Consider the following 26,023-nt stretch of genomic DNA (forward strand, 5'->3'; position numbering starts at 1 on the left):
AACGTTAGCCTACCGTTAGCTACAGTAAACACTAATAACACGTTACACAGCAGCTAACGTTAGCCTACCGTTAGCTATAGTAAACACTAATAAGTTACACAGCAGCTAACGTTAGCCTACCGTTAGCTACAGTAAACGCTAATAACAAGTTACACAGCAGCTAACGTTAGCCTACCGTTAGCTACAGTAAACACTAATAACACGTTACACAGCAGCTAACGTTAGCCTACCGTTAGCTACATTAAACACTAATAACACGTTACACAGCAGCTAACGTTAGCCTACCGTTAGCTATAGTAAACACTAATAAGTTACACAGCAGCTAACGTTAGCCTACCGTTAGCTTCAGTAAACACTAATAATACGTTACACAGCAGCTGACGTTAGCCTACCGTTAGCTACAGTAAACACTAAAAACACGTTACACAGCAGCTAACGTTAGCCTACCGTTAGCTACAGTAAACACTAATAACAAGTTACACAGCAGCTACAGTAGTAACTGGATACAACACGGCTAAAATGCTGACAGCTAAACGGTGTAGTGTGACTGTATTTCACTGTAGGATATCAACAGCGGGACGTACAACAGTCTGCCGCTAAAGCTATGAGCTAACAGACTCAAACTAGCTGTGGTCTGAAAAACAACACAGACGGGACTAAATGTTGCGTTTACAGGTAAACTGGTAAACCTCGTGACGACTTATGACCGACTGCTATCTGTTGTGGAGTTTTCCTCACGTTACTCTGTCCTCTGTGACTGTCTACATCTAAACTAAGCTGCGCGGTGCAGGGAACAACTCTGATTGGCTCATGGAGGCACATGATCAGAGAGGGGTTTACGGAGCGTTCTATGAACTGAATGAAGCATTTTAAATATCGCTCGATCACATGAATTTGATCGTGGGAAGCCAAAATCGTGATCGGGATTAAAATTCGATTAATTGTGCAGCCCTAATCAGAGGTTATTTTCCAGACCCACAATACAGAGATCTCTGGTCTCAGGGGGACATGAGGGAGGGAAGCACGGTCATTCAAAAATACTACCAGATTTCTTTTGATACAAAGCTTAATGCTAATCGGTGAAGTATCCCTTTAAGTTTAGGACAAAGATCGTATTTGGATTAAAATACTACCAAATAACACACATTCTTCTTCTTTGGATTAGGAAGACTAGTGGCTGCAATAGTGTATTGCTGCCCTCTACTGTTTGTTACTGACATTGTCTTAAATTATTAGTTTTTTATTATAAACTCCACAACTGCCTATACTCGTAACACTATAGTATAACAATATACAATATTTGTTCAACTTGGATCCCAAAATATATCCGATCCGTGACTCCAAACCGTGATCCTGACCCTGAGTCTTGTGATCCTTGCACCCCTAGCTGTTACCATCTTATCTTATCTTATTTGTGTAAGATTAACAAGTAAAGGAACAAATGGAAACTAGAAAATTTCTGAAAAAATTGCGTTGGTGAATGCCAGAATCTTTGTGACAACTGCGTAAGTGGGGTTTAACAACAAATTAGTTCTTAAGAACGTTTAGTGAATGAGGCCCATTGTTCTCATCTTTAGAAACATATTACATATTATTTTTACTTTTTTTGCCTTACAGGAAGTCATAATTTTTATTTCATGAATACATGTTTAAGGACTTAAACTAAATAAAATAAAATAGTAATTCTCTGGGCTGCTTTCTCATTTGGAGCCTAGACGTGGCATGGCTGCTCTAGGACTATTAGTTTTAACCTTTGAACACATTTATGAAACCCTTTAAATACTCCGAAACTCCCAAAAGTTGGCATACTAAACGTTTTAGCATTGTGAGATTATACAGCGATTTGGTCCATGGTTTAACAAGCAATGTGTGGAAGGCCTTAATTTGGACATCGATCTAAAATTAGTCCAAACAGTCCTCTCATCATTACCGACATACTGGAAGTTGGCCATTTTTAATTGTATGCTCTCCAGTTATTGTTTTGTAGTTTACCATCATATTTTCCTACTTTATGGACTTTTCATTTAATAATCTTTGTCTGATATTTCATATTGACTGTTTGTATTTTCTGTGACTGAATGTGGTTTTAAATCTGTTGAGGTCTGTTCAGACTGAAAGTAAAGACTCTGATGATGTCATACAAAGTCAGAAAATAGAAATCAAACAGCTGATTTATTAATCTGACTTGTAGAATAACGTCAGTGATTCAATTGTTTTAAATGTCTGGGAATGTGGAACAATTAAATGCAAAATAAATGAAATATAACAAGGCCACATGCTGATTATTAGTGACTTGATTTGATGGATGTATTCTTCCTGTTGTGTCTGTGTTTAAACTCCTAATTAAAAGGTAAAGTTTCCATCCACTAAAAGTTCTGTTGTTGCCTCTGACAGACTCAGATTATTATTCTAAGAGTCTGACAACATTACCTACAGAGATAGAGCTTTTAGTTAAAGAGGAAGATCCTTTTAGTTTAACATGAAACAGCCCCGAAATCACCATCACCAAACCTACCAGACTCCATGTAAATTATCAGGACTTTTAGTGTGTATAGAGCCAGCATATTTCCACTAGACTCCATGTAAATAATCAGGACTTTTAGCGTGTATAGAGCCAGCATATTTCCACCAGACTCCATGTAAATAATCAGGACTTTTAGCGTGTACAGAGCCAGTATATTTCCACCAGACTCCATGTAAATAATCAGTACTTTTAGCGTGTATAGAGCCAGCATATTTCCACTAGACTCCATGTAAATAATCAGGACTTTTAGCGTGTATAGAGCCAGCATATTTCCACATATAAATGGGTGAATTAGGGGTTTATTTCAACCAAACCAGAGTGGTGATTGTTGGAACAGTGGAAAGATGAACCAAGACGGCTTTTGATATATATTTTTTCTTTTTCTATCGACTATACATGAAGTGTGTTTAATAATCATTAAATTTCTATTTTATTTAAATGGAGTCTGGTGGAAACATACATTTAAATGCTTACATTATATTTAGTTATTTCTCTTTATACTTACAAATTGTTTAAATTATTTAAGCGCTGAACATTATTTAATACTCAAGTCAAGACACTAGTACTTACATACAGGGCCACGAACGGATCAGCCCCAGCATACATCCAGGACATGGTCAAACCATATACCTCAACCCGCCCACTTCTCTCTGCATCAGCCAAACTGCTGGCTGCCCCGTCACAGCGAGAGAGAACTAATCACTCAACGAAATCCCGACTTTTCACTGTCCTGGCTCCCAAATGGTGGAACGAGCTCCCCATCGACATCAGGATGGCCGAAAGCCTACACCTCTTCCACCGAAGGCTAAAAACACATCTCTTCCGACTACACCTTGGATAAAAAAAAAATTCTTGAACCTGCACTTTCACGTCTCTTTATAGCTTTGCTTCTTTAAAGCTAATGTACTTGCTCTTACTACTTGTTGACTGGAGTTTGAACCTTCACAGTTGAAAGCACTTAATTGTTAGTGTCGGATAAAAGCGTCAGCTAAATGACATGTAATAATAATAATAATAATACTCAAGTAAAGTACAAGTACCTGGAGTTAAGTCCAGTACTTGAGTAAATGTCCTCAGTTCCAGTCCACCACTAACTGATTGATTAACTGAATGTGTATCTGTTGTTTCCCCTCCTGACCTCCGGGCGGCAGCGTTCTTTCATTTTAAACTTTTAATCTGAAAAACCCTGACTGGGAGGACACCGGAAGTCTGGTGTCTTCACTGTGATGTGTGTCTGGCGGCGGGATAGCTGTGTAGTTTGTTATTAGTGAGTTTTAAGAAGACAGAGCTCCAGGTAAACCCGCACACACTCAGGTAAACACTTTAATAACTGCTCTTTTACACGGCAGTCACAGAGAAGAGAAGACAGAGCTGCGCATGCGTTAGCGTCCCATTCGGCTGCTTAATGCTAACGGAGCTGAGCAGAAGCTAGCTAGCTCTTTCATATGGCTCTTTGTGGTTTAGCTTCTTTAAAGCTAATGTACTTGCTCTTACTACTTGTTGTCTGGAGTTTGCACCTCCAGGGTTGAAAGCACTTCATTGGAAGTCTCTTTGGATAAAAGCGTCAGCTAAATGACATGTAATGTAATGTAATGTAGCAGGCTAGCTAGTAGTTGATATTCATGTTTTGTTGCATCGACCCTAACCACCTGAACCGGGACCCCCGTTTGTTTTGGAGGGAAACGGTCCTTTGTTAGTTGTTCTCTCTCTCTCTCTCTCTCTCTCTCTCTCTCTCTCTCTCTACCAAAGAGAAAAAGATAGAAAGTATTAGTATGTGTGTGTCTGTAAGCTGCTCCATTGTTGACCTTCTTCTAAAATATTAGAAAGCCAAGCCGTTCTAAATGTAGTGGAGCTTCATTATTTCTGAGAGCAGAAGTGTGGCCGAGTTTCCCTCTGATCAAACCAACAGAACGGAGCTGAACACAGATGATTATTACCGAGCTGTGGAGAGTCTCAGTAGCTTGGAACTTGTTAACCGGATCTATCTGGTTATTGATCAGTTCCCAGCGGCTAATTCCCTCCATACGGTTGGTTTGGAAAGTGTGTGTGTGTGATTATGGTTACGGTAAACAGATGTTTAAAGTGAATGCTAATTGTGTTCCCTTCAACATGCTGCCTATTCCAGTGTTAGGGGCGTAATATGTCATCCATACACACATACACGGTCTATGTTCACGGTCAGACACGGTTGGTCTCAATGAAATACATACAAGAATCATTAGTGTTGTAGCTTTTGTGTTTGTGTTGTATCTTGTGTGTGTGTGTTGTATCTTGTGTGTTTGTGTTGTATCTTGTGTGTTTGTGTTGTATCTTGTGTGTTTGTGTTGTATCTTGTGTGTGTGTGTTGTATCTTGTGTGTGTGTGTTGTATCTTGTGTGTGTGTGTTGTATCTTGTGTGTGTGTGTTGTATCTTGTGTGTGTGTGTTGTATCTTGTGTGTGTGTGTTGTATCTTGTGTGTGTGTGTGTGTTGTATCTTGTGTGTGTGTGTGTTGTATCTTGTGTGTGTGTGTGTGTTGTATTTTGTGTGTGTGTGTTGTATCTTGTGTGTGTGTGTGTGTTGTATCTTGTGTGTGTGTGTGTGTGTTGTATCTTGTGTGTGTTGTATCTTGTGTGTTTGTGTTGTATCTTGTGTGTGTGTGTTGTATCTTGTGTGTGTGTGTTGTATCTTGTGTGTGTTGTATCTTGTGTGTTTGTGTTGAACCGTCTGGGCCACCGTAGCAGTGTGAGGGGAAACGGCCCAAGTTGTGTTTGTTAACTCCAAAGTAGTATCATGTCTTTCTGCAGTAACAAGATGATATGTCAGAGTTTGTCTCAAAGAAAACTAAAAGTCACCGCCGATATGGAACCATTTCAGATTTGAAGCTGAGTGTGTGTTAAACCAAAGAGGTTACAGTAGGAGGCTCACTGCAGGTTAAAAAGTCCTGGCTTAGAGGCACATTACCACCACCATGTGGACTGGAGTCCTCACTCTCTCATTAGGTTATGTTATAGTTAGCCTGTATGCTAGTGGACATTAGAAAGGTAAACACTGCTCAGACACTTATTAGGTGACATGGTCACTCACTACAATGGACATTTTTTAGAGGCCCATTAACGATATAGAAGGTAAATCGAACTGGAATATTTCCGTAAGGGCCTTTTACATATTGACAACCGTTGATAATAACATGTATATGCCTGTTTATGGTGAAAATAAGCGATTTATTTCAAGATAGCATATTCACCCCATAGGGTTACACTGTAGAGTCATCTGACGTTGGTCTCCAATATGGCGCCCATGATTAGAGTTGGCCACACTCTCTATATAAAGGGCTCTAACTCAGCTGAGACAAGTGGGACACCTAGTGGTGAAACTCAGTATACCGGTTTGGTCCATTCTTTGTCTTCAGTGTTGACTATTATTACGTTATACCACAGTTTACCAAGTGTTCCCCACTGTAGATTTCTGTTCTTCTACTAAAGAATATTCTTTATTAATCCCACGTTGCATTTCTTTTGCACCAAACTACTTCCCCATTTTTCAACATAGAAACATAATTCAAACATCAAATTGTTCAGTGCAATTGGGACACGCTGGTCTTAATACAGAATTTTCATAATTTTTCTGAAATATTAAAAAATTCCGGACAAATTTCCCCATTCAAAATGTTCAAAACTGAAACATTTTCACAGTCAATAACTTTTGTATAGGATGTTATTGTCATGTATTCTCTGCTGTTTTTTGCTGTTACCAGATTATCTTATTTTGTTAAATTCACAAGTAAAAAAGTAAATATGCTCAGAGAAGAATACAAATATAAAGTATGCTTTAATGTGCTTTAGTGTTTGTGATATTTTAGAAGAAGGTGAACAATGTGAGCAGCTGACAGTGTTGGCTGTATCATTAAATGTCTTCTTCTGTTGTCGTGTTAAAGAGGAGTTGGAGCAGAGTGTCTGTTAAAACCTAGGCCACTGTTTTGAGGTAACTGTAATCTTACTGTAAGTTGACTCTCTGGAAAAGATGAATGTTTTTTAAATCTATGAATTGGATGAATCTCCTGCTGAGAAACAAGTTTCAGGCCTTCACATTTGTTGGGGGAACTAACCTGCACACGCATTACATATGGATCTGAAAGTTCTCATCCCTTAAACCAGATATTTAAGTCTGTAAACTGGGTGAACGGTTGAAAGTGAAGGCTAGTAAATGCTCTGTTTTTGGTCCACTTCCTGTGTCTGGGTCGGATTGCGTTCCCACCTGAACCGGGACCCCCGGGAGACAGGAAGACAGCTGTCTCCGAGATGACGTCATCTTTGGCCTTCTGTAGAAGTGGTGAACTTACAGCTCGCAGCACTTTAAGAAGATATAGTGTGGAGCTTTAGTTTGATATCTAGTGTCGGCAGAATCCCTTTTTATTGAGTTTCCTGTTAGTGAAATGCTCTGAGTGAATTTAAGCTGGGCTTAAACTCCTCTGAGTTGATGTTGGAGCTAGGAAGGAAATGGAACCATTTCCCAGCCGCTGCTTTGAGTGTTCAGACTATTGTTGTAGTTGTGTGTGGATGTGAGGAAAACCAGAGGAGACAGCAGCTCCTGAATATCTCTGCTGCTGTGATTAGTCCTGAACAGAATCCAGAGTGAGTCCAGCAGCCCCAGTGGAGCCCTGCTGGATTTCAGGACCAGAGAGGAATGGAGGAGGACAACCAGAACCAGGAGCAGCGGAGCAACGAGGTCCCCAGAAGACAAGCAGCAGACTGGGACTCTGATAGCAGCCATGTTCAGGTCAGTGTTCAGCAGAGAGGGCAAAAGTACTCACTTCCTGTACTGTGAGAAAAGGCTCTTTATGTCATTGGCTACATTTTAAATGGATGTCTGCCAATAGGCCTAAAACATCACATATATGATTATTGTGACAGAGACTGGGACTCCAGCTTAATAAGATTCTGACTGAGTAGCAAGATATGAATTCAGTTGTGATTCTGTGAGAATTCACAGATCCAGTTTCTCTTTTTTTAATCTTCCCCTTAACATTTAAAGATAAGATAATACTTTATTGTCTGTTACCCAAGGGTTACAGAAGATGTTCTTTGACAAGGCTCCAGTCACAAAGAGACATTGACCCAGACATATAAAAACCAGACATGGGGGTGTTGAGGTATCAGCTGACTGGTGATCATTTGGTGCTGTTCAGTATGACTATGGCAGAGGGGATGAAGGATTTCTTGGAGATGTTTTAGTCCAGATAAAGAGCTGTTTCCCTCAACATCCCGACCAACAAAATGTGAAAGATGACATACAGTAGAAGAGTAAAACTTCACGGTAAAACACGCAAACGCTGAGCCATGTCAGGAGTCGCTCACACAGAGTAGCACCCCCACACAAACACATGTATGTGTGTGTGCTCTAACATGGGTTCTGGAAAGAAAATAAAGGATCAGATATGAATTACTAAACAGACATTAATTAAGAAGTTCCCCATACTTTTAGAGTTACAACTAACAACCACTAGATGGCAGCAGCGTATAAGAAATGAACTGACAGCTAGTACATCTTTGAACATGGAGTGCTAATAATAATACATGTAATATGTCAGACTCACAATTTGTACAATTGAAGTGCTATGAAAGTTGGAGAAATTACAAATTCAATGTGCATTTTATTCAAAAAATATTTATTGATATGCAAATAGACAATAGACATCCAGCAAGTGATGTATGTCCTCAAATCTGTAGATGTGCATGGATTTGTCCTGACTCAGCAGAGCCCAGTCCATATCAGGTCTAATGTCTGCCTTGTGGTCCTTCTCTAGACCTGCAGTGGGGTTGGTACTATCATACAGCTAGTACTTGATATTAAATCCACTGTTGGTCTGGGTGTGGATTTTCTTTTAAGTTAAAAGAAGGCGGGCTTGTTTATTCGTGTTTGGCAATTAATAACTCAGGTAAATATTGTACCTGACTTATTTTGCATCTCAGGGATCAGGGATTTGATACAGGTTTTGTCCCTTTGTTTGTCTGTCGTTGTGCATACAGCCATATCGGTATAGTTAAAGGCAAACAACTGCATGTTACTGTACATGTAGTCTGACATTGCCAGACCTATCTCCACAGCACTGCAGAGTAAGGTCTGGCTCCTCCACACAGACATTCTGGGATAGGAGAAAAAACTCTCTGGCTTGTTTGCATTTCTTTAAACCAATCACAATAGTCTTGGGCGGCGCTAAGCTCTGGACGCAACAACTTTGGCTCTGCTAAATAGTCTCAGGAAGGAACTTGTTTAGGTGGGTGTTTTCACCCAGATAGAAGAGCGCAAAGCACCATCTGCATGTTGACAGAGAGCAGAGACACACACACACACACACACACACACACACACACACACACAGAGGTGCGGACTGAGCAAAGTTACTCTAGGATAAATAGCTTTCAAAATATTTTTACAACTGAAATAAATGTTTTTGTTATTACAAAGGGAAATTAGTGAAAAAAGGTACCGTTGGGTACCGAAACCAAATTTCAGATATTGGTACCGGCACCGGTAAAAATGTGAACGGTACCCAACCTTAGCTAAATGTAATATAAAATGAAGTTAACTGTTGACACAATACGGTAAAGTGAGCTATTTAAATTAGCTGCATACATGGCTAAACGTCATTAGCTCTTACAAGTCTATGACCCTGTGTAACATTACTTCGTCCGCAGCAATCCGGCCACAATCAGTCCCAAAACATCCCAAAGCGATGGAACATCTGGAGATTTTTTTGTCGTTGATTGAGGCTACTGTGCATGTAGCTTGTAGCTCCAGTTAATGACTTTTGTGGCTTACATTTTAGTAGTTATTTCAGTTTTAATGCAGGAGATACTTCACACTCTGAAGTCCTATGGATTGGTCACCTCATCAGCCCTTGCATTTTCTCCATTCAAACAGAACATTTTAACATAGTAAAACATGGTCAACTATAATTCACTCCCACCTCCCATTAGTTCTTCTAACCCTTGTATCATTATCTCTGCATGTTTCCCCCTTGGTTCTACCAAAGGAGCCCTCAGCAGACGTCAAGCTGGCGACCGGAGCAGGAAAGAAGAGCAAGAAGGCCCAGGAGGAGGAGCAGCCTGCAGCAGTGAAGGAGGAAGAGGAGGAGGAGGAGGAGGAGGAAGAGGAGGAGTATGTGGTGGAGAAGGTTTTGGACCGCAGAGTGGTGAAGGGAAGAGTAGAGTTTCTGCTGAAATGGAAGGGGTTCTCAGAGTAAGTATGAGTCTATAATATTAAAACTTGGTGTTTTTGGTCCTGATATATATATATATATATATATATATATATATATATATATATATATATATATACATGTGTGTGTGTGTATGTATATATATATATATATATGTGTGTGTGTGTATGTATATATATATGTATGTATATATATATGTATGTATATATATATGTGTGTGTGTATGTATATATATATATGTATGTATATATATATGTATGTATATATATATATGTATGTATATATATGTATATATATATATATATATATGTATATATATATGTATGTATGTATGTATGTATGTATGTATGTGTATATATATATAAATAATCTTACAAAATAGCAATAGAAAAAGGAATAATACGAATTAGCAATCAGAGTGAGAGTTTATTGCCTAAAAACAAAGCCTGAGGAGATTTTCTTCTGTCTGCACTCACCTTTCCAGTGAGGAGAACACATGGGAGCCTCAAGACAACCTGGACTGCCCCGACCTTATCACCGAGTACATGCAGAAACACAAGGAGAAGGAGGAGAAAAAGAAGGAGGGCAAGAGGAAAGTTGTCAATGAGACTCGGGAGACTCAGAGGAGCGAGGGAGCAAGAGGAAGAAAAGAAGAAGGAGGAGGTGAGTGAAGGAAAGAAGTTACTCCAGACTGAAGAGTTCCAGAAATCTATCTATCTATCAATCTATCCATCTATTATCTATTGTTGATGAACAGCGCTACTTAGCTGGGGTCCCGGTCCGCTCCTACGATAGTGAAGCCGGGGTAACAATGCCAATGTGTACCATTATCCTTAGTCTGAACAGTTGTTCCCTTGAATAAAGAAAGTTCAGGGGTGTGATTCTTCTGGATAGTTCCGGAAATCCGGCTTTTTGACCTGAAAATGAAGCTCTCGTAAATCATGCAAATCCGTTTTTTTTTATTTTTTTGGGGGTGGGGGGGTGGGGTGTCGCAAGGCACAGGTCAGGGGTATTGGTAAACATAATGACCGGTCACTGCTGTCAACGTTTTTTGTGCCTCTGACTCATATCTTCATATCACTCCACAAGTGGTCCATTAATTTGTCACGATGTAACTTCATTCAAAGCAGAGCTCCACCAAAGAGCCTGCAATCGTTGCGGGAAGGTTATTTGAATAAGAATTTGGACGTGTGGGGGCGAACTATCTTCTTAGCTGAAGCCGACAACGGGACAATATTTTTATTTTATGTTGGCAATGCAAGCTGAAGCGACGTAGCAGATGACGTTGAGAAGTTGCAGTGAGGAATATTTTAGGAGCACCATTTTCAGCAGTGCAGAGAGGTAGTGGCCCACACTAACTTAGTGTTGAGCCGGGAAACATGGCTAAAAGAGCTCTACAGCGAAAAGATGCTGGGGCGAGCCGTCAGTCGGTCGAAGCTAACAGAAGCTAGCTGGCGTAAGCTGACAGCTAATGTCAAATAAATGTAGTGGAGGAAAACATGTAGAGTTGAGTGACAAAGCAACATCAAATGAATACAAAAATGTAAAAGTTTAATTAAAAATTCAACTTAAGTAGCCTACAGTACAGTAACAAAAGTAACAGTGGAATCATCTTGATTGATCCAGCACCTGATCACTCGATGATTGTTCTTTTAAAATGCAACACATTGGTAAAGTTTAAACCAGTCAGGAAGACACGGACCTGCATAGTCGATAGTACTACTCATACAACTACGACTAATAATAAGAATTTAATCATTGTTATTATGATTTCTATTAATAGTAATGATCAATATTTGACAGACAAAAGATAATTATTTTTTTAATTATTTTACATTATTCAGCACAGTGTTGCCAACACAATGAGAAAGGGGAGAAGGTGTATTAAATGTACAATAACTACTCCAAAGACCACTCAGTAACTGGTCAAGACAACAGGCAGACGACAAGGACCAGTAGACAGACCAGTGTCTTTTTCACCCCTAGTGGTAGTGACCACTGGTCCGAGCCAGGTAGGAGCTGGTCACCAGGAGCTGGTCCGGACTGTGGGGCAGGTCACACACACACTGACCTGCCTAGTCGATAGTACTACTCATACAACTACAACTAATAATAAGAATTGAATCATTGTTATTATGATTTCTATTAATAATAGTGATCAATAACATTGGATAGACAAACGATTATGGCTTCTCACATTAGGCGATTCTGCTAACAGTGAGAAACATGAAAAGTTGTATTAAAAATAATACAAACAATCACTCCACAGATCTCTCAACTGGTCCAAAACAACAGAACCGATCCCAGAGGAGGTGGTCAGGACCAGTCATTTTAGGGCCCTTTTAGTCCAGGCAAAGGAACTCATATTGGAGCCAAAAATAAAACTAATTGTAAATAATTTTTTTCAGCATAGATCATTTCTATGAGGTGTCCAGAACAACATACTAAAAGTCCTAAGAAATCCTAGTTGAGGAAATATGGGGCTATTTTTTCCTTTACTCCTATCAGAATACAACTTTATACAATGAAAGTATCCATGAAAAGTAAACATTTCTGTATTACAAGTTTCTTTGAAAATGAATTTGAATATGCAAATGAGCTATACACTAATTGAATATAGGCTACCCAAAATATACAATAGCTTAATTTTTTCCTTTACTCCTACCACAATAAAACCTCACACAGTGAAAGTATACATGAAATTAACATTTTGGTTTTACAAGTGTCCTTATTTGCGAACAACCCTTACCTAATGACATTCCCCCACAGATAACATCAGAAGAAAGTCAGAATTGCCCTCTTAGTCATTAGTAACGTGGTGAGATTACATTTGCTACCTTGTCGTGGTGGGGAGGCTTGTGTGCCTCCGTGACCCTGAAGACTATACCGGTGGGGGTTATACCCCTGGCAGGTACTACCAAGCCAGGCAGTTTTCAGGTTAGAGGCCAGTATAAAAGCAGCATGGCCATCACCCATTGGCAGTAGGATGATTGGATGAAGATTGGGCTGATGTATTTGTCATACATATGAATGGTGTTTCTGCTTATGCAATTAGGACATATTCAATAAGTGTGGAGCTCATGTGCATATTCAAATTCATTTCAAACTTGTGATACAACAAATGTTACTTTTCATGTATACTTTTACTATGTAAAGTTTTATTGTGGTAGGAGTAAAGGAAAAAAATAAGCCCATTAGGGTGTATTTGGGGCATATTCAATTAGTGTATACCTCATTGCATATTCAAATTAATTTTCAAAGAAACTTGTAATACAAACATTTTTACTTTTCATGGGTACTTTCATTGTATAAAGTTTTATTCTGATAGGCGTTAAGGAAAAAAAATAGCCCCATTGGGGTGTATTGTTGTCTGGCCTTACTGGCACACATCTCGGATTGATGAGAATTTAACATATTTCCTCAACTAGGATTTCTTAGGACTTTAGTATGTTGTTCTGGACACCTCATAGAAATGATCTAAGCCGCAAAAAATAATTTTACAATTAGTCTGTTGTAAAACGCTACTTTTCCTGGACTATTTGTGCCAGTAAGAGGCTGGTCATGACCGCTGTGCCACTGGTCGCGACCAGTGTCTTTAGCGCCCCTAGTGGTTGTGACCACTAGTCTGTGCCAGAGACCAGCTGGTCTGTGCCAGAGACCAGCTGGTCCTGACCACACAGATCTTCATAATCAATAATAATAATCATAATATATCTGATATAGTGTATTTTATAGACAAAAGATTAGGATCTCTGACATTTATCCAGCTAACAGTGCTGCCAAAACGACAGGAAAGGAGAGAAAATACTAAAGCCGCTTCACAGACTACAGGGCAGACCAGTGAGGAGCTGGTCGTGACCAGTGTCTTTAGCACCCCTAGTAGCAGTAACCACTGGTCCGTGCCACAGAGCAACTGGTCGCGACCACTGATGAGCTGGTCGCGACCAGTGTCTTTAGCGCCCCTAGTGGCAGTAACCACTGGACCCTGCCAGAGACCATGGTCCCGGGACAGACCACGGAATTGGTTACAACCCCTGCTGATGTTTCATGTAAAGCACTTTGAATTGCCTTGTTGCTGAAAGGTGCTGTAGAAATAAAGGTGCCTTGCCTTACAACCTCAGCCTGTCAGTTAGTCACCAGGGCACAGAAACCACTGTTGTGCCTGCTTACGAAGTGTAACGTCAACAGCACCGCGGCCGCTTTCAGCTCTCCATTAATAGGCTCGTTGGAGATGAGCCAGATCTGCGCAGAATCGATCACCGGTGGTCGCCGCCCAATGCATGCTGGGTAGATTTGTGTCCGACTTGATCCCAACTTGCTCTGACGTCATGCACACGTGGGCAACGATAACCTCACGAGATCAAGGTGGCCGCAGGTTTTAGAGCCAGGCGCCGCAGTTGCTCTCCACCGAGCTGATCTAACAGCTGATTAGTTCAGAATGGACTCAACATGATGACGTTTTATAACTTTTTATTGATTTTGATTTGGAGGGATTTTAACTGCTATTTGTCTGATATAAAGGCTTATTCTGTAGAACACATGTTGTGTGGCTGATATGTTTGTTTAAAAGTCAGAGAGACAAAATCTGTTCAGATTACGGATCATCTACTGTGTGTAATTTACTGGTCGCACATGTGCGACTGGATGTAAAATTCAGTCGCACACTCTAAAATTTTGCCTATATATATAGCCTAACTCGTTGAATGGTATGATTATGATGGTTTCAGAGCAGTGGTCAGTAAATGTATAATTTTAGGCTGCTTACACATTCATTACGCTGTTTCATTACAGCGTTACAGTTGTTTCACAGGGATTAAAGTTCTCCGTCACTATGACGGATTTCCGTCAATTTGAGTTTAGAAATGCCATATCTGAGATCGATCCAGATCCAATGAGGGAAAAATGTGGAGGTGGGGGGTGTCTATCACCTTTTCTTTTTCTTTTAGTAAGGCAACTATAAATATTAGGTCCGTTGAATGAATGTGAATTTTGTGATGCGTTTTTGGAACTTCCTGTGTCTCAATCAGTGACAGCTCAAGAAGATGCCATGAGTTTCGCAGTGCTGTAGCCTAGCTACACGCTTGTCTCCTTAGCCCGTTTGCTTAAAAAAACACAACCGTGGAGTATGCGCAGACGCGGGGTGCGCAACACATGGATGTAGCTAGGCTACAGCAATAATAATGGCGCAACATGGTGTTTTATCTTAAATCTGTGGACATGGTAAGAACGCTCTGGTCCTAAACATCCAAGCTCGGGCGCAAATCAATCAGTTGTCAGGAAAGAAAACAAAACGTCTCGCGCCGTGCTACTATCAAGCTAACTTTAGCTCGTCGGTTAGAATCATAGGTTAGAATGGCCAAGTGTCTGAAGGTCTGGCCAGATCTGCGGACGAGGCTGAGAGCAATGTGGCTGAGGTTAGCACAACAAGCGGATCGGCGTGCGAGTCAGTCTAGCGCTAATGAAACGGGGGAGCTGGAAGACCCGCCTGCCGGTTCCTGATCAGCTAGCAACGGAGAGAGGGTTGTCAATAAGACGATGACGGTGTTGGCGGTGCTCCACCTTTGGTAGGGTATGTTTGAAACTCAGCCAACAAGCTAACGCACATTTGACGGTATCACCCAGATGTGCCGATCAACAGGGTGAGAGAAAAAAAACCTGAGACCAACTCTTTATTCCCGCTGCTATTAAGCAGCCTTTAGACACATAAGCAGAATGGGATGAAACAATCACTGAAGCAATTGGCATTTACATTGGCATATTATACTACATTATATATTATCTTATCTAGCCAAGGTTGAAGAAATTGTGGCACCTCCATAATGCACTCGTTTTTATTTTTTTTATCATCATATCATTCATATGACTTGGCCTGAAAAAAAGTTCAGTCAAAAGATTTTTTTTCACTTCAATCCCTGGTTTCATTACAACTTGCCTGAAAAATGTATAATATTTCGGAACTTATAAAGGTTATGAAGAGTACATTTGCTTCCATAATAAGATATCTGAAACCGGCACATATTTTCCATCATTTTGTCATAAATTAGAGTTAAAAAGATAGAACTAAATAAAGAGTTAAAATTTAGAGTGAGAGCAAGTCTAGGGTTTAAAGAAGGTTGTTTACTAACTCTCTCTCTCTTTTTGTCTGTTGCTATAGAAACGGAGAGGAGGAGTGGGACCCAAATGTCACCACTGTCAGCACTGTGACAAATCCTTCACAACATCAACATATTTAAAGATTCATCAGAGAGTTCACACTGGAGAGAATCTACACAGTTGTGATCAATGTGGGGCAGCTTTCACACTACAGAGTGACCTAAAAAAACATCATCGCATTCACACTCGAGAGAAGCCGTACAGCTGTGATCAGTGTGGGGCAGCTTTCATACGAAAGAGTCATCTAAAAGACCATCAACGCCTTCACACTGGACAGAATCTTCACAGCTGTGATCAATGTGGGGCAGCTTTCACACACAAAAGTAAACTAAAAATGCATCAACGCATTCACACTGGAGAGAAGCCATACAGCTGTGATCAATGTGGGGCAGCTTTCACACTACAGAGTACCCAAAAAAAACATCAACGCATTCACACTGGAGAGAAGCCGTACAGGTGTGAACAATGTGGGGAAACCTTTTCTCAGAGTAATCACCTTAAAACTCACCAGCGCATTCACACTGGAGAGAAGCCGTACAGCTGTGATCAATGTGGGAAAACTTTTTCTTATGGTAATAACCTTAAAACCCACCAGCGCATTCACACTGGAGAGAAGCCGTACAGCTGTGATCAATGTGGGAAAACTTTTTCTCATGGTAGTAACCTTAAATCCCACCAGCGCATTCACACGGTAGAGAAGCCGTACAGAAGTGAACAATGTGGGGAAACTTTTTCTCAGAGTGGTAGCCTTAAAAGACACCAGCTCATTCACACTGCCTCATTGTGAACATTTTTCAGAGCCAAGCTGTTTCCTCCTGCCTCCTCCTCATGCCCTGATAGGCTGAGTTGTTATATTCTGATCCCCTCACTGTTTACTAAGGTGATGTCAAATTGCTGAAATATTTAGTCTGTTGTCCCTTAAGACAAACAAAAGAAGCAAACATTCATAACTGGGAAGCTTTAATCAGAACATGTCTGCTGCTTAAAAAATGACTTGAACAGTTAATGTGTTTAAACTGCGTCTGTGCCGCCGCCATCTTGAGACAGACAGCTAATCTTAAAGACTCAGAAAAAGATTTTTGTACTGCTTTTGGATGTTCATGTGAAAGAAATGCTAAACTAAGCAACATGGAATAACATTTCACAGATGAAAAAGATGTTTTACAATATTAACTATTACGAAAGCGTTGAATTTAATATCACAAAAGGTAACATTAATCCATCTTTTAAAGGGATATTTCACTGCTGGAAAGATGAATATGTATTAAATTGGGTCATTTATGTAGTAGAAATGTGAAAATGTTTTAGAAGTTGGTGCTTTCTAGACCGAGAAAAGCCAGAAAATGTATTTTTGGCTCATGTGGATGAAAGGCAACAACTCCCAGAATGCACTTGCTTCGCTTCCCTACGAGTCCACTCCCAAGCCACGCCTACCAGTTACAGACATAGACAGAGGCAGTCAAGTCAACTCAAATGAGTTTTATTGTCATTTCAACCATATACACGAAACGTTTCACCGTGGCTCAAGTGGTGTTTAAAATATAAAAAAACATATAAAAACGACATACGAAACAGGCTACATTTAGTGCACAAACATTATAGGCTCCGTACAGTTCAGCTAACGCATTGGTAGCGCTTGGTTGGATGTAGCTAAACATGAGTATAAACACATCCGTGAATTTGCATAGAATTGTCGGCATTCAACAGTCACAATTCCACCAGCGGTGAGCAGTTAGTTGGATACCAGCAGTAACGACTATTTAAGTTTAGGGAAAAGATGTTTGTTGTAAGTGTTTGGATTAAAACACTACCAAAGAACACGCATTCTTCTTCTTTGGATTAGGAAGACTAGTGGCTGCAATAGTGTATTGCTGCCCTCTACTGTTTGTTACGACATTGTCTTGAATTATTTTTTATTCTAAAATCAACAACTGCCTATACTCGTAACACTCTAGTATAACAATATACAATATTTTTTCAACTTTGATCCAAAAATGTATCCGATCCGTGACTCCAAACCGTGATCCTGACCTTGAGTTTTGTGATCCTTGCACCCCTAGCTGTTACCATTTTATCTTATCTTATTTGTGTAGATAACTAAGTAAGTAAGTATTAAGTAAAGGAACAAATGGAAACTAGAAAATTTCTGAAAAAGTTGCGGTGGTGAATGCCAGAATCTTTGTGAAAACTGCGTAAGATGGGTTTAAAAACATATTAGTTCTAAGGACGTTTAGTGAACGAGGCCCATTGTTCTCATCTTTAGAAACATATTACATATTTTTTATTTTTTTTACTTTTTTTGCCTGACAGGAAGTCAGTATACTTTTCAATTTATGAATACATGTTTAAGGACTTTAGGATGAACAGAAATTCAACATTTTGCAGCAATGTTTAAAATAGTAATTCTCCGAGCTGCTTTCTCATTTGAGCCTAGACTAGTGCTGCACAATATATCCTTTGTTTTTATCATCACAGTACCAACTAGCGCAATTTACACATCGCAGAGGCTGTGATTTTGTGCGCTAATTGTTATTCTGCGAACATGTTTAAGGACTTTAGGGAACTGTGCAGCCATGTTCAAACAAGTAACTTTAACAGTGTTTCCCACAGGTGGTGGTGGTGGAGCAGGATGTGAAGGCACGGTGCGTGATGGCTGGGTTCAGTAATCAACTAGTCAAACCAAGGTGAAAACAATGACTACATAACATCAGATTATTTAGAAAGAAAAAACTATTTACGTATTAAACAAATTAGACTAAAAGATGATACAGATACAAATGAAAATATTGCGACACTATGCAGCAAGACACACAATTTCAGGGTAGTTGTTAGGGCGACACGATATGAGGAAAATATGCGATATTCCCCAATGCTGAATATCACGATAATGATATTTCTTGCGATAAATAAACATTAAAATGTACTCAGTTCTGCCTTTCTGCTGCTTAGTATTCTGCTAAAATACAACAAATTGCTCGTTGAATTTAAACAAATGAAAGGAAAGTGTAGCCATGGTGTGCTTTGTCAGTTACATTTCTTTGCCAAATGTTAACGGTTCAGCAGATAAAATACCCATAATACTATACTATACTCCATACAGAACATTACATGTTGTAATTAATCTCAACACTGTTTCCTTCTATCTCCTGTTAAATCACATAAGACTAGGGCTATCTAAAGTAAATTCTTGTTAATTTTGTTTGTTAGATGTAGAAATATTACTATTATTTAGACGTGTTATTCTCAGTATTAAAGTTCATATTATATTGTGCTGCTCATTGCTATGAGTTGTGTGTAGTCATGAGACATTGGTCACTGTTCCCTGTACAATGAAGAGGCTCGGACGCACAGATGGGTTTAGTTTAAGCTCTAATTACAGTTTATTATCAGTTTAGGAATGTGAATGTATGTTAGAAACTGTGTAGTATCAGACAGAGAAGTAGAATAACAGGAAGTAGCTTTTAAGTTGGTGTGTGTGTGTTCGGGCGAGGAGAAAAGGTTACGAGGACAAGAAGAGGAAGTCTGATGTGTCTGAAGTTAGGGAAAACTTAGTCTCTTTGTGAACCCACATGTGTTTGTAAACTTAACTGCTGGACTTAGTAAACTTTGCTAGACTTGAATCTATCGCCTCAGATTTGATCCTTGAGTTTTGGTATTCATAAGTGACATCCTTTAATATACTCACAAACTCAAATCAGAACAATGAAAACCTGTGAGCAATACGAGACTAGAGGGAGTTGGTTAATTTGTGTTTAGCGCCCTGTAATACGTGGAAGGCCTTAATCTGGACACAGTGATATTCGTAAAAATTGGTACACACACGCCTCTCATTATTATGGACATATTTCTAATTTATTTTCATTAGCTCGACCCAACTGGAAGTTGGCCATTTTTAATTGTATGCTCTGAAGTTATTGTTGTTTTGTAGTTTACCATCATATTATCTTCGTTTGTGGACTTTTCATTTAATAATCTTTGTGGACATTTCATATTGACTGTTTGTATTTTCTGTGACTGAATGTGGTTTTAAATCTGTTGAGGTCTGTTCAGACTGAAAGTAAAGACTCTGATGATGATGTTTTCCAGCCAACACTAAAGAATGATGGAGCAGCAGGGAACAGACCAAGTCAAATAGCAAACAGCTGATTTATTCATCTGACTTGTAAATTAATGTCAATGATTTCATTTTAAACTTCTTGAAATTAGAAACAAATGAATGCTTACTCATGCTAAGAAGCTTGTGCTCAGTCCTGGACGTAGCAGCAGACCTGCAGGGATTTCTGGACCTCTTCAGTTCTCTGAACAGAATAAATGAAATAAAACGAGGCCTCATGCTGATTATTTGGGACTTGATTTGGTGGATTTCTCCTTCCTGCCATTTCTGTGTTTAAACTGCTTGATAAGAAATGTTTCCATCCACTAAAAGTCAACAACATTACCTACAGAGATAGAGCTTTTAGTTAAAGAGGAAGATCCTTTTAGTTTAACATGAAACAGCCCCGAAATCACCATCACCAAACCCACCAGACTCCATGTAAATAATCAGGACTTTTAGTGTATATAGAGCCAGCATATTTCCTTGATTTGGTGGATTTCTCCTTCCTGCCATTTCTGTGTTTAAACTCCTTGATAAGAAAACGTTTCCATCCACTAAAAGTGCTGACAGACTCAGATTATTATTCTAAGTGTCTGACAACATTACCTACAGAGATAGAGCTTTTAGTTAAAGAGGAAGATCCTTTTAGTTTAACATGAAACATCCCCGAAATCACCATCACCAAACCCACCAGACTCCATGTAAATAATCAGGACTTTAAGCGTGTATAGAGCCAGCACATTTCCACATGTAAATGGGTGAATTAAGGGATTATAAGTGTGTTTAATAATCATAACATTTCTGTTTTAATTAAATGGACTCTGGTGAAGAAATAAAGTAAAATGCTGAAAATGAATCTATATCTTTTAATTTCTCCTTATATTTCTATACCTAGAGATTGGCATGGTTTTATTTCTGTTAGCCTAATAGCTGGTTTGATTTGCATTGATATGGATCTTTTCTCAGTTAGCTATTAGACTAACTGAAATAAACCATGCCAATCTCTAGGTGTGGTGAAGGGTATATGATGATGTGGAGCTATTTTAATTCCAACGGCCAAGGGAACTTTATCAGGATGCATAGTATCCTGGATCCATGAAATAACTGGCCTTTAAAAATAAACATCTGCCTTCCTCTATGGGAATTTAACATAGGGGTATGTATAATTATGGCCCCTGTATTTTAAGGAAGAACATTTATTTATTTACAATACATTATTCATTCACAAAAAAATTGGTGTCCTTAAAAGGTTGGATTTTTCCTAATTTTTTAATTAAGGCATTAAGATCAATTTCCAAAAGATGATTTTTTTATTCCTCTTTTTAGTCCACTTTGGCATGGGTATGGTATGAATACTTATGAGCAGCACTGTATATATATATATATATATATATACTGTATGTGTGTTGTCATAATGAATAATGTTTGTTGTCGTTGTCATTTTAGTTGAACTGTCTGAGTTTGGTATATAAAATAAAATAAATAAAATATAATAAAATATAATAAAATAAAATAAAATAAATAAATAAAATAATTATTTTACTGTTATACAAAATGAAAGGCCAGCCTGTTTACTCTTTTACAGTACCAACATAACTCTCTTGTTCAAAAAAATCAAGTTGTAGTGCAAAAAAGAAAAACACTGTGCAGTGCACAGTACAGACATTCCTGAGAGTGTTTAACACAACATAACAGTCCCAACATAAAACCTGATGCATAATCAAACTGACTCTCTTAACTGCTATTCTGTAGGTTTACATGCTAATGCAGCTGTGCACTTTGGTGGTGCTAGGCTAACCAACGCATCTTAGCTCTCTGTGCAGTTTGTTCGTGCTAGGTTAGTAGCTAACGTTCACGTTAGCTAACGTTAGCTACTATAGATAGCTGTGTTCTGCAGCCGTAAGCTAGCTACCATTCAAGCCAACATTAGATGATAACTAACGTTAGCTAAACACAACTGTCTAGGCGCCAGTAGCTAGCTAACGTGCAACAAACTGCACGGAGAGCTAAGATAGTTAGCTAGCACCACCTAAGTGCGCAGGCTACACAACACACTGCACAAACATGAAATTAATTTAGCTAACGTTAGTACTTGGGACTATATTTGAAGTATTCCCATACCCTCGATGATTATGGGCGAGCTGTTTTTTTAGGACTTTTTCTTTTCATGGGGCTTTTTGCAGGGCTTTGTTGGGAATTCTGAGGAGGTTGCTGTTTCCTGCAATGTTTTGGTCTCCCACGTGTGTGTGGCGAAGCGTCGACGCAAAAATACGACGTCGACGTAATTTTGACGTTGATGCGTCGACGTCATCGACGCGTCGCTGCAGGCCTAGTGTCCCCACTCCCAGCAGTGATAGGGAGCTGCTGTTAACGGTATATATGAAGCTAACATGACTGATGTGAACATGATGATTGTAGACCTAAAGAGGCCCAGCTATCTTCTGGCCTGGGACTGTTACTACAACATGGAGCCGGGTCTCTGTGGTGAGAAGTAGGATCTGGATTTGTTGCAGCGCCCCTGTTTTCCTGTTGAAGTGAAGGAGGAAGTTCTCACATCTTTTCCTTTCTTTCTTTCACTTTTATTTTGAACAAAAAATATAACTAAAGTACAATATAAAAATACAAGAAGTGTGTTGTAACACACAAAAGGAAAAATAAATGTTAAAGTGTTACAAACAAGAAACGGGATGAAGCAGAAGCTTAGTTTACCACTTATTATTATTATTATTATTATTATTATATTTTATTATTATTCAGCTCTAAATATGATGCATTTTCTTATATCTTTTGACGAGTAAAGACATAAAGGTTGCCAGGGCCGGTTCTAGCCCTTTGGTTGCCCTAGGCGAGATTGAGTTTTGCACCCCCCCCCCCTAGTCTCGCATTGCCAGATCTCCACAGTGCTGTGTCAGCGATAGAGTAGTAGTGTATGTTCATTTTAGTTTCTAGCTTCCATGTAAGTTAGATGGCACCAACATTTGATCTAATCATAACTGGTCTGGCAACCCAAAGGACAGGGTTCTGGTTCCAGATCTGTGTGCATGGTGACTTATGATAGGGGGGTCTGGGGGTCAACCCCCTGAAAATTGTGAGCATTAAACACTTCATTTCCTGCATTCTGGTGAATTTTTATGCACCTATTTTTTATTTTTTTTTTAACCTTTTTCTGAATCAATTTATGCTATAAATATCTTTATATAAAGGGAAACATAGATTACAATCCAAATATAAAACATAATGGAATATATTGCAGTAAGGCTCTCAGGCATTCTGTATTACTTTCATCTATTTATCCTCCTTTGGATCAACTTTTCTAATTCTATCTGAGTCAGCACACATGTAGCCTAGCATCATTTACTCCTCCCTCCTCTTGTACATCATTTGTTGAGGAAATAACCTCCTTAAATGTGCATATTAAAATTATTCACCTGAATGATACATGCATTCATTTTAATGAATTAATAAACCCATGGACTGTCATATTTCAGATGTGTTTGAGCAAGATTTCTCATGTTCAAAACTTTGTGCACATGTTTGGAGGAGTCGTGATATTTTGTGAAAAATAAAGTGATAACAGGCTATTACAAGAATAAAGTCACTATATTTCAGAAAATAATCTACCTGCACCATAGTCTGCTGCAGGGTTCGAATTATGATTTCATCTTTGTGGGGGTCTCTTTAGTAGTCTATGAGCAGCAAATTTTGAGCATTAAACATTTCATTTCCTGGATTCAGGTAAATTTTTATGCACCTATTTACCTTTTTCTGAATCAATGTATGCTGGAAATATCTTTATGTGAAGGGAAACATAGATTACAATCCAAATATAAAAACATAATGGAATATATTACAAAAGGCTCTCAGGCATTCTGTTTTGCTATTTATTCTCCTGTAGATAGACATGCCTAATTATATCTGAGTCAGCACACATGTAGCCTCTAGAGGCATCATTTACTCTTCCCTCCTCTTTTGTATCTTTTGTTGAGGAAGTAACCTTACCTCAATGATACATTAATTCATTTTAATGATTAATAAACCCCTGGACTGTAATATTTCAGATGTTTGAGCAAGATTTCTGCTCATGTTCAAAACTTTGTGCACATTCAAAATATAGCTATGTTCTCTGAGATTTGGAGGAGTCCTGATATTTTGAGATAAAAAAAAATAAAGTTATAACAGGCTATTACAAGAATAAAGTCTATAATAAAACAAAACTAAACTATAAGTCTATATAATAAAGAGGTGGAAACACAAAACTACGGCAGAAATACACGGAGCACAAACGGGACATGTCTACTGCCGCATGCCCACAGCAGAGCGCGTCCTTTATAAACCTGAAGCTGCACAGACCACCGAAGGCGCCCTGCAGCAGCTCCGTGGTCTGTGCCGCTGCTCATCTCTATTTCTACAGCGAGAGAGGACACTAAGCGACACACAGGTCTGCTTCAGAGCTCCGTGTGTTTGAGTCTGACCCAGAGACTGCAAACGTCGCGTAATGAAAGGTTGACAAGTAAACGTGTGGCTGAGGGGGCGCCCTAGGATGATCATGTTTAATAAACATGTTTTATTTAACTTGTCATTCTAATTCTATTAATGGGAAGGAAACCTAAGGGCGACACGGTGCCCCCAACACATTTGACGCCCTAGGCAATCGCCTAGGTCGCCTATGGCAATCGCCGGCCCTGGAGGTTGCTTATCAACCAGCATTTCCTTTGTGTAGGGTTGTGTAGTAGTTAGCGGCTCAGTTCGTCTCTTGCTTATGAAAGTTGTTGATTGAAGTTTATTTCCTTACGTGTTGTCAGATTGTAGTTGTCATTTCCCTAAAGATAGACTTTGTCTTTGTATCTAAAGGCGGTTTCTTGTTTTGAACAGATGTGGAGCAGCTGTTGTTGGATCTGCAGACAGCAACAGCTGATCATCACCAGTCCTTCATGCTCCTGTTGTCCATATCTAATACAACAGCTGATCATCACCAGTCCCTTATGCTCCTGGTGTCCATATCTAATACAACAGCTGATCATCACCAGTCATTCATGCTCCTGTTGTCCATATCTAATACAACAGCTGATCATCACCAGTCCTTCATGCTCTTGGTGTCCATATCTAATACAACAGCTGATCACCACCAGTCCTTCATGCTCCTGGTGTCCATATCTAATACAACAGCTGATCATCACCAGTCCCTTATGCTCCTGGTGTCCATATCTAATACAACAGCTGATCATCACCAGTCCCTTATGCTCCTGGTGTCCATATCTAATACAACAGCTGATCACCACCAGTCCTTTATGCTCCTGGTGTCCATATCTAATACAACAGCTGATCACCACCAGTCCTTTATGCTCTTGGTGTCCATATCTAATACAACAGCTGATCACCACCAGTCCTTCATGCTCCTGGTGTCCATATCTAATACAACAGCTGATCACCACCAGTCCCTTATGCTCCTGGTGTCCATATCTAATACCACCTACTGTGGTGAGGAGGAAGTCAGCTCACAGACCTCTGGTAATGAACCTGCACTGAAACACATTCTGGTTGGCATTTACTTTAAAAAAAAGCTAGGTAAGAATTTACACGCAGAAACTCTTTGTAATTTCTACTCAGGAAAGTCTCAAGTGAAGTTTACTTGCCAATAAGAATTTCTTTTTATTTAAAAGTCTCGAGTAAACATTACTGGCATTTCTCTTTCTTAGAAACAAGAATCACTCATTAGTTTCTGGGTTTATTTCAACCAAACCAGAGTGGTGATCGTTGGAACAGTGGAAAGATGAACCAAGACGTCTTTTGATAGTTTGATTTAGTTTCTGTCCACTTTGTAATAAGTGTGTTTAATAATCATAACATTTCTGTTTTAATTAAATGGTGTCTGGTGGAAATATAAATTAAAATGCTTAAAATGAATCTATATTTTGTCATTTCTCCTTATACGTCCACATTGTTTTAATTATAGAAAAGCTGTACACAATATTTATTACTCAAGTAAAGTACAAGTACCTTGAGTTAATTACAGTACTTGAGTAAATGTACTTAGTTACTCAGTTGACTAA

General features: G+C 39.2%; 3 protein-coding genes across 3 annotated transcripts in view; 1 reads left to right on the forward strand and 2 right to left on the reverse strand.

Moving 5' to 3' along the window:
• The window catches only part of LOC116064544 (zinc finger protein 239-like), an 893,026-nt gene that overhangs the window by 783,953 nt on the left and 83,050 nt on the right, over positions 1-26,023 (reverse strand). The gene's annotated exons all lie outside the window — the stretch shown is intronic.
• The window catches only part of LOC116034141 (hemicentin-1-like), a 1,482,957-nt gene that overhangs the window by 221,119 nt on the left and 1,235,815 nt on the right, over positions 1-26,023 (reverse strand). The window lies entirely within an intron of this gene.
• The window catches only part of LOC116034901 (zinc finger protein 436-like), a 90,770-nt gene continuing 68,359 nt past the window's right edge, over positions 3,613-26,023 (forward strand). The window contains exons 1-3 of the mRNA XM_035993877.1: positions 3,613-3,818; positions 7,129-7,281; positions 9,539-9,744. Coding sequence (XP_035849770.1) covers positions 7,189-7,281; positions 9,539-9,744 — 299 coding nt within the window. The 5' untranslated portion in view covers positions 3,613-3,818; positions 7,129-7,188. The remainder of the gene's footprint in view (positions 3,819-7,128; positions 7,282-9,538; positions 9,745-26,023) is intronic.

This window comes from Sander lucioperca, chromosome 17, assembly GCF_008315115.2.
Source record: "Sander lucioperca isolate FBNREF2018 chromosome 17, SLUC_FBN_1.2, whole genome shotgun sequence".
Taxonomy (NCBI): Eukaryota; Metazoa; Chordata; class Actinopteri; order Perciformes; family Percidae; genus Sander; species Sander lucioperca.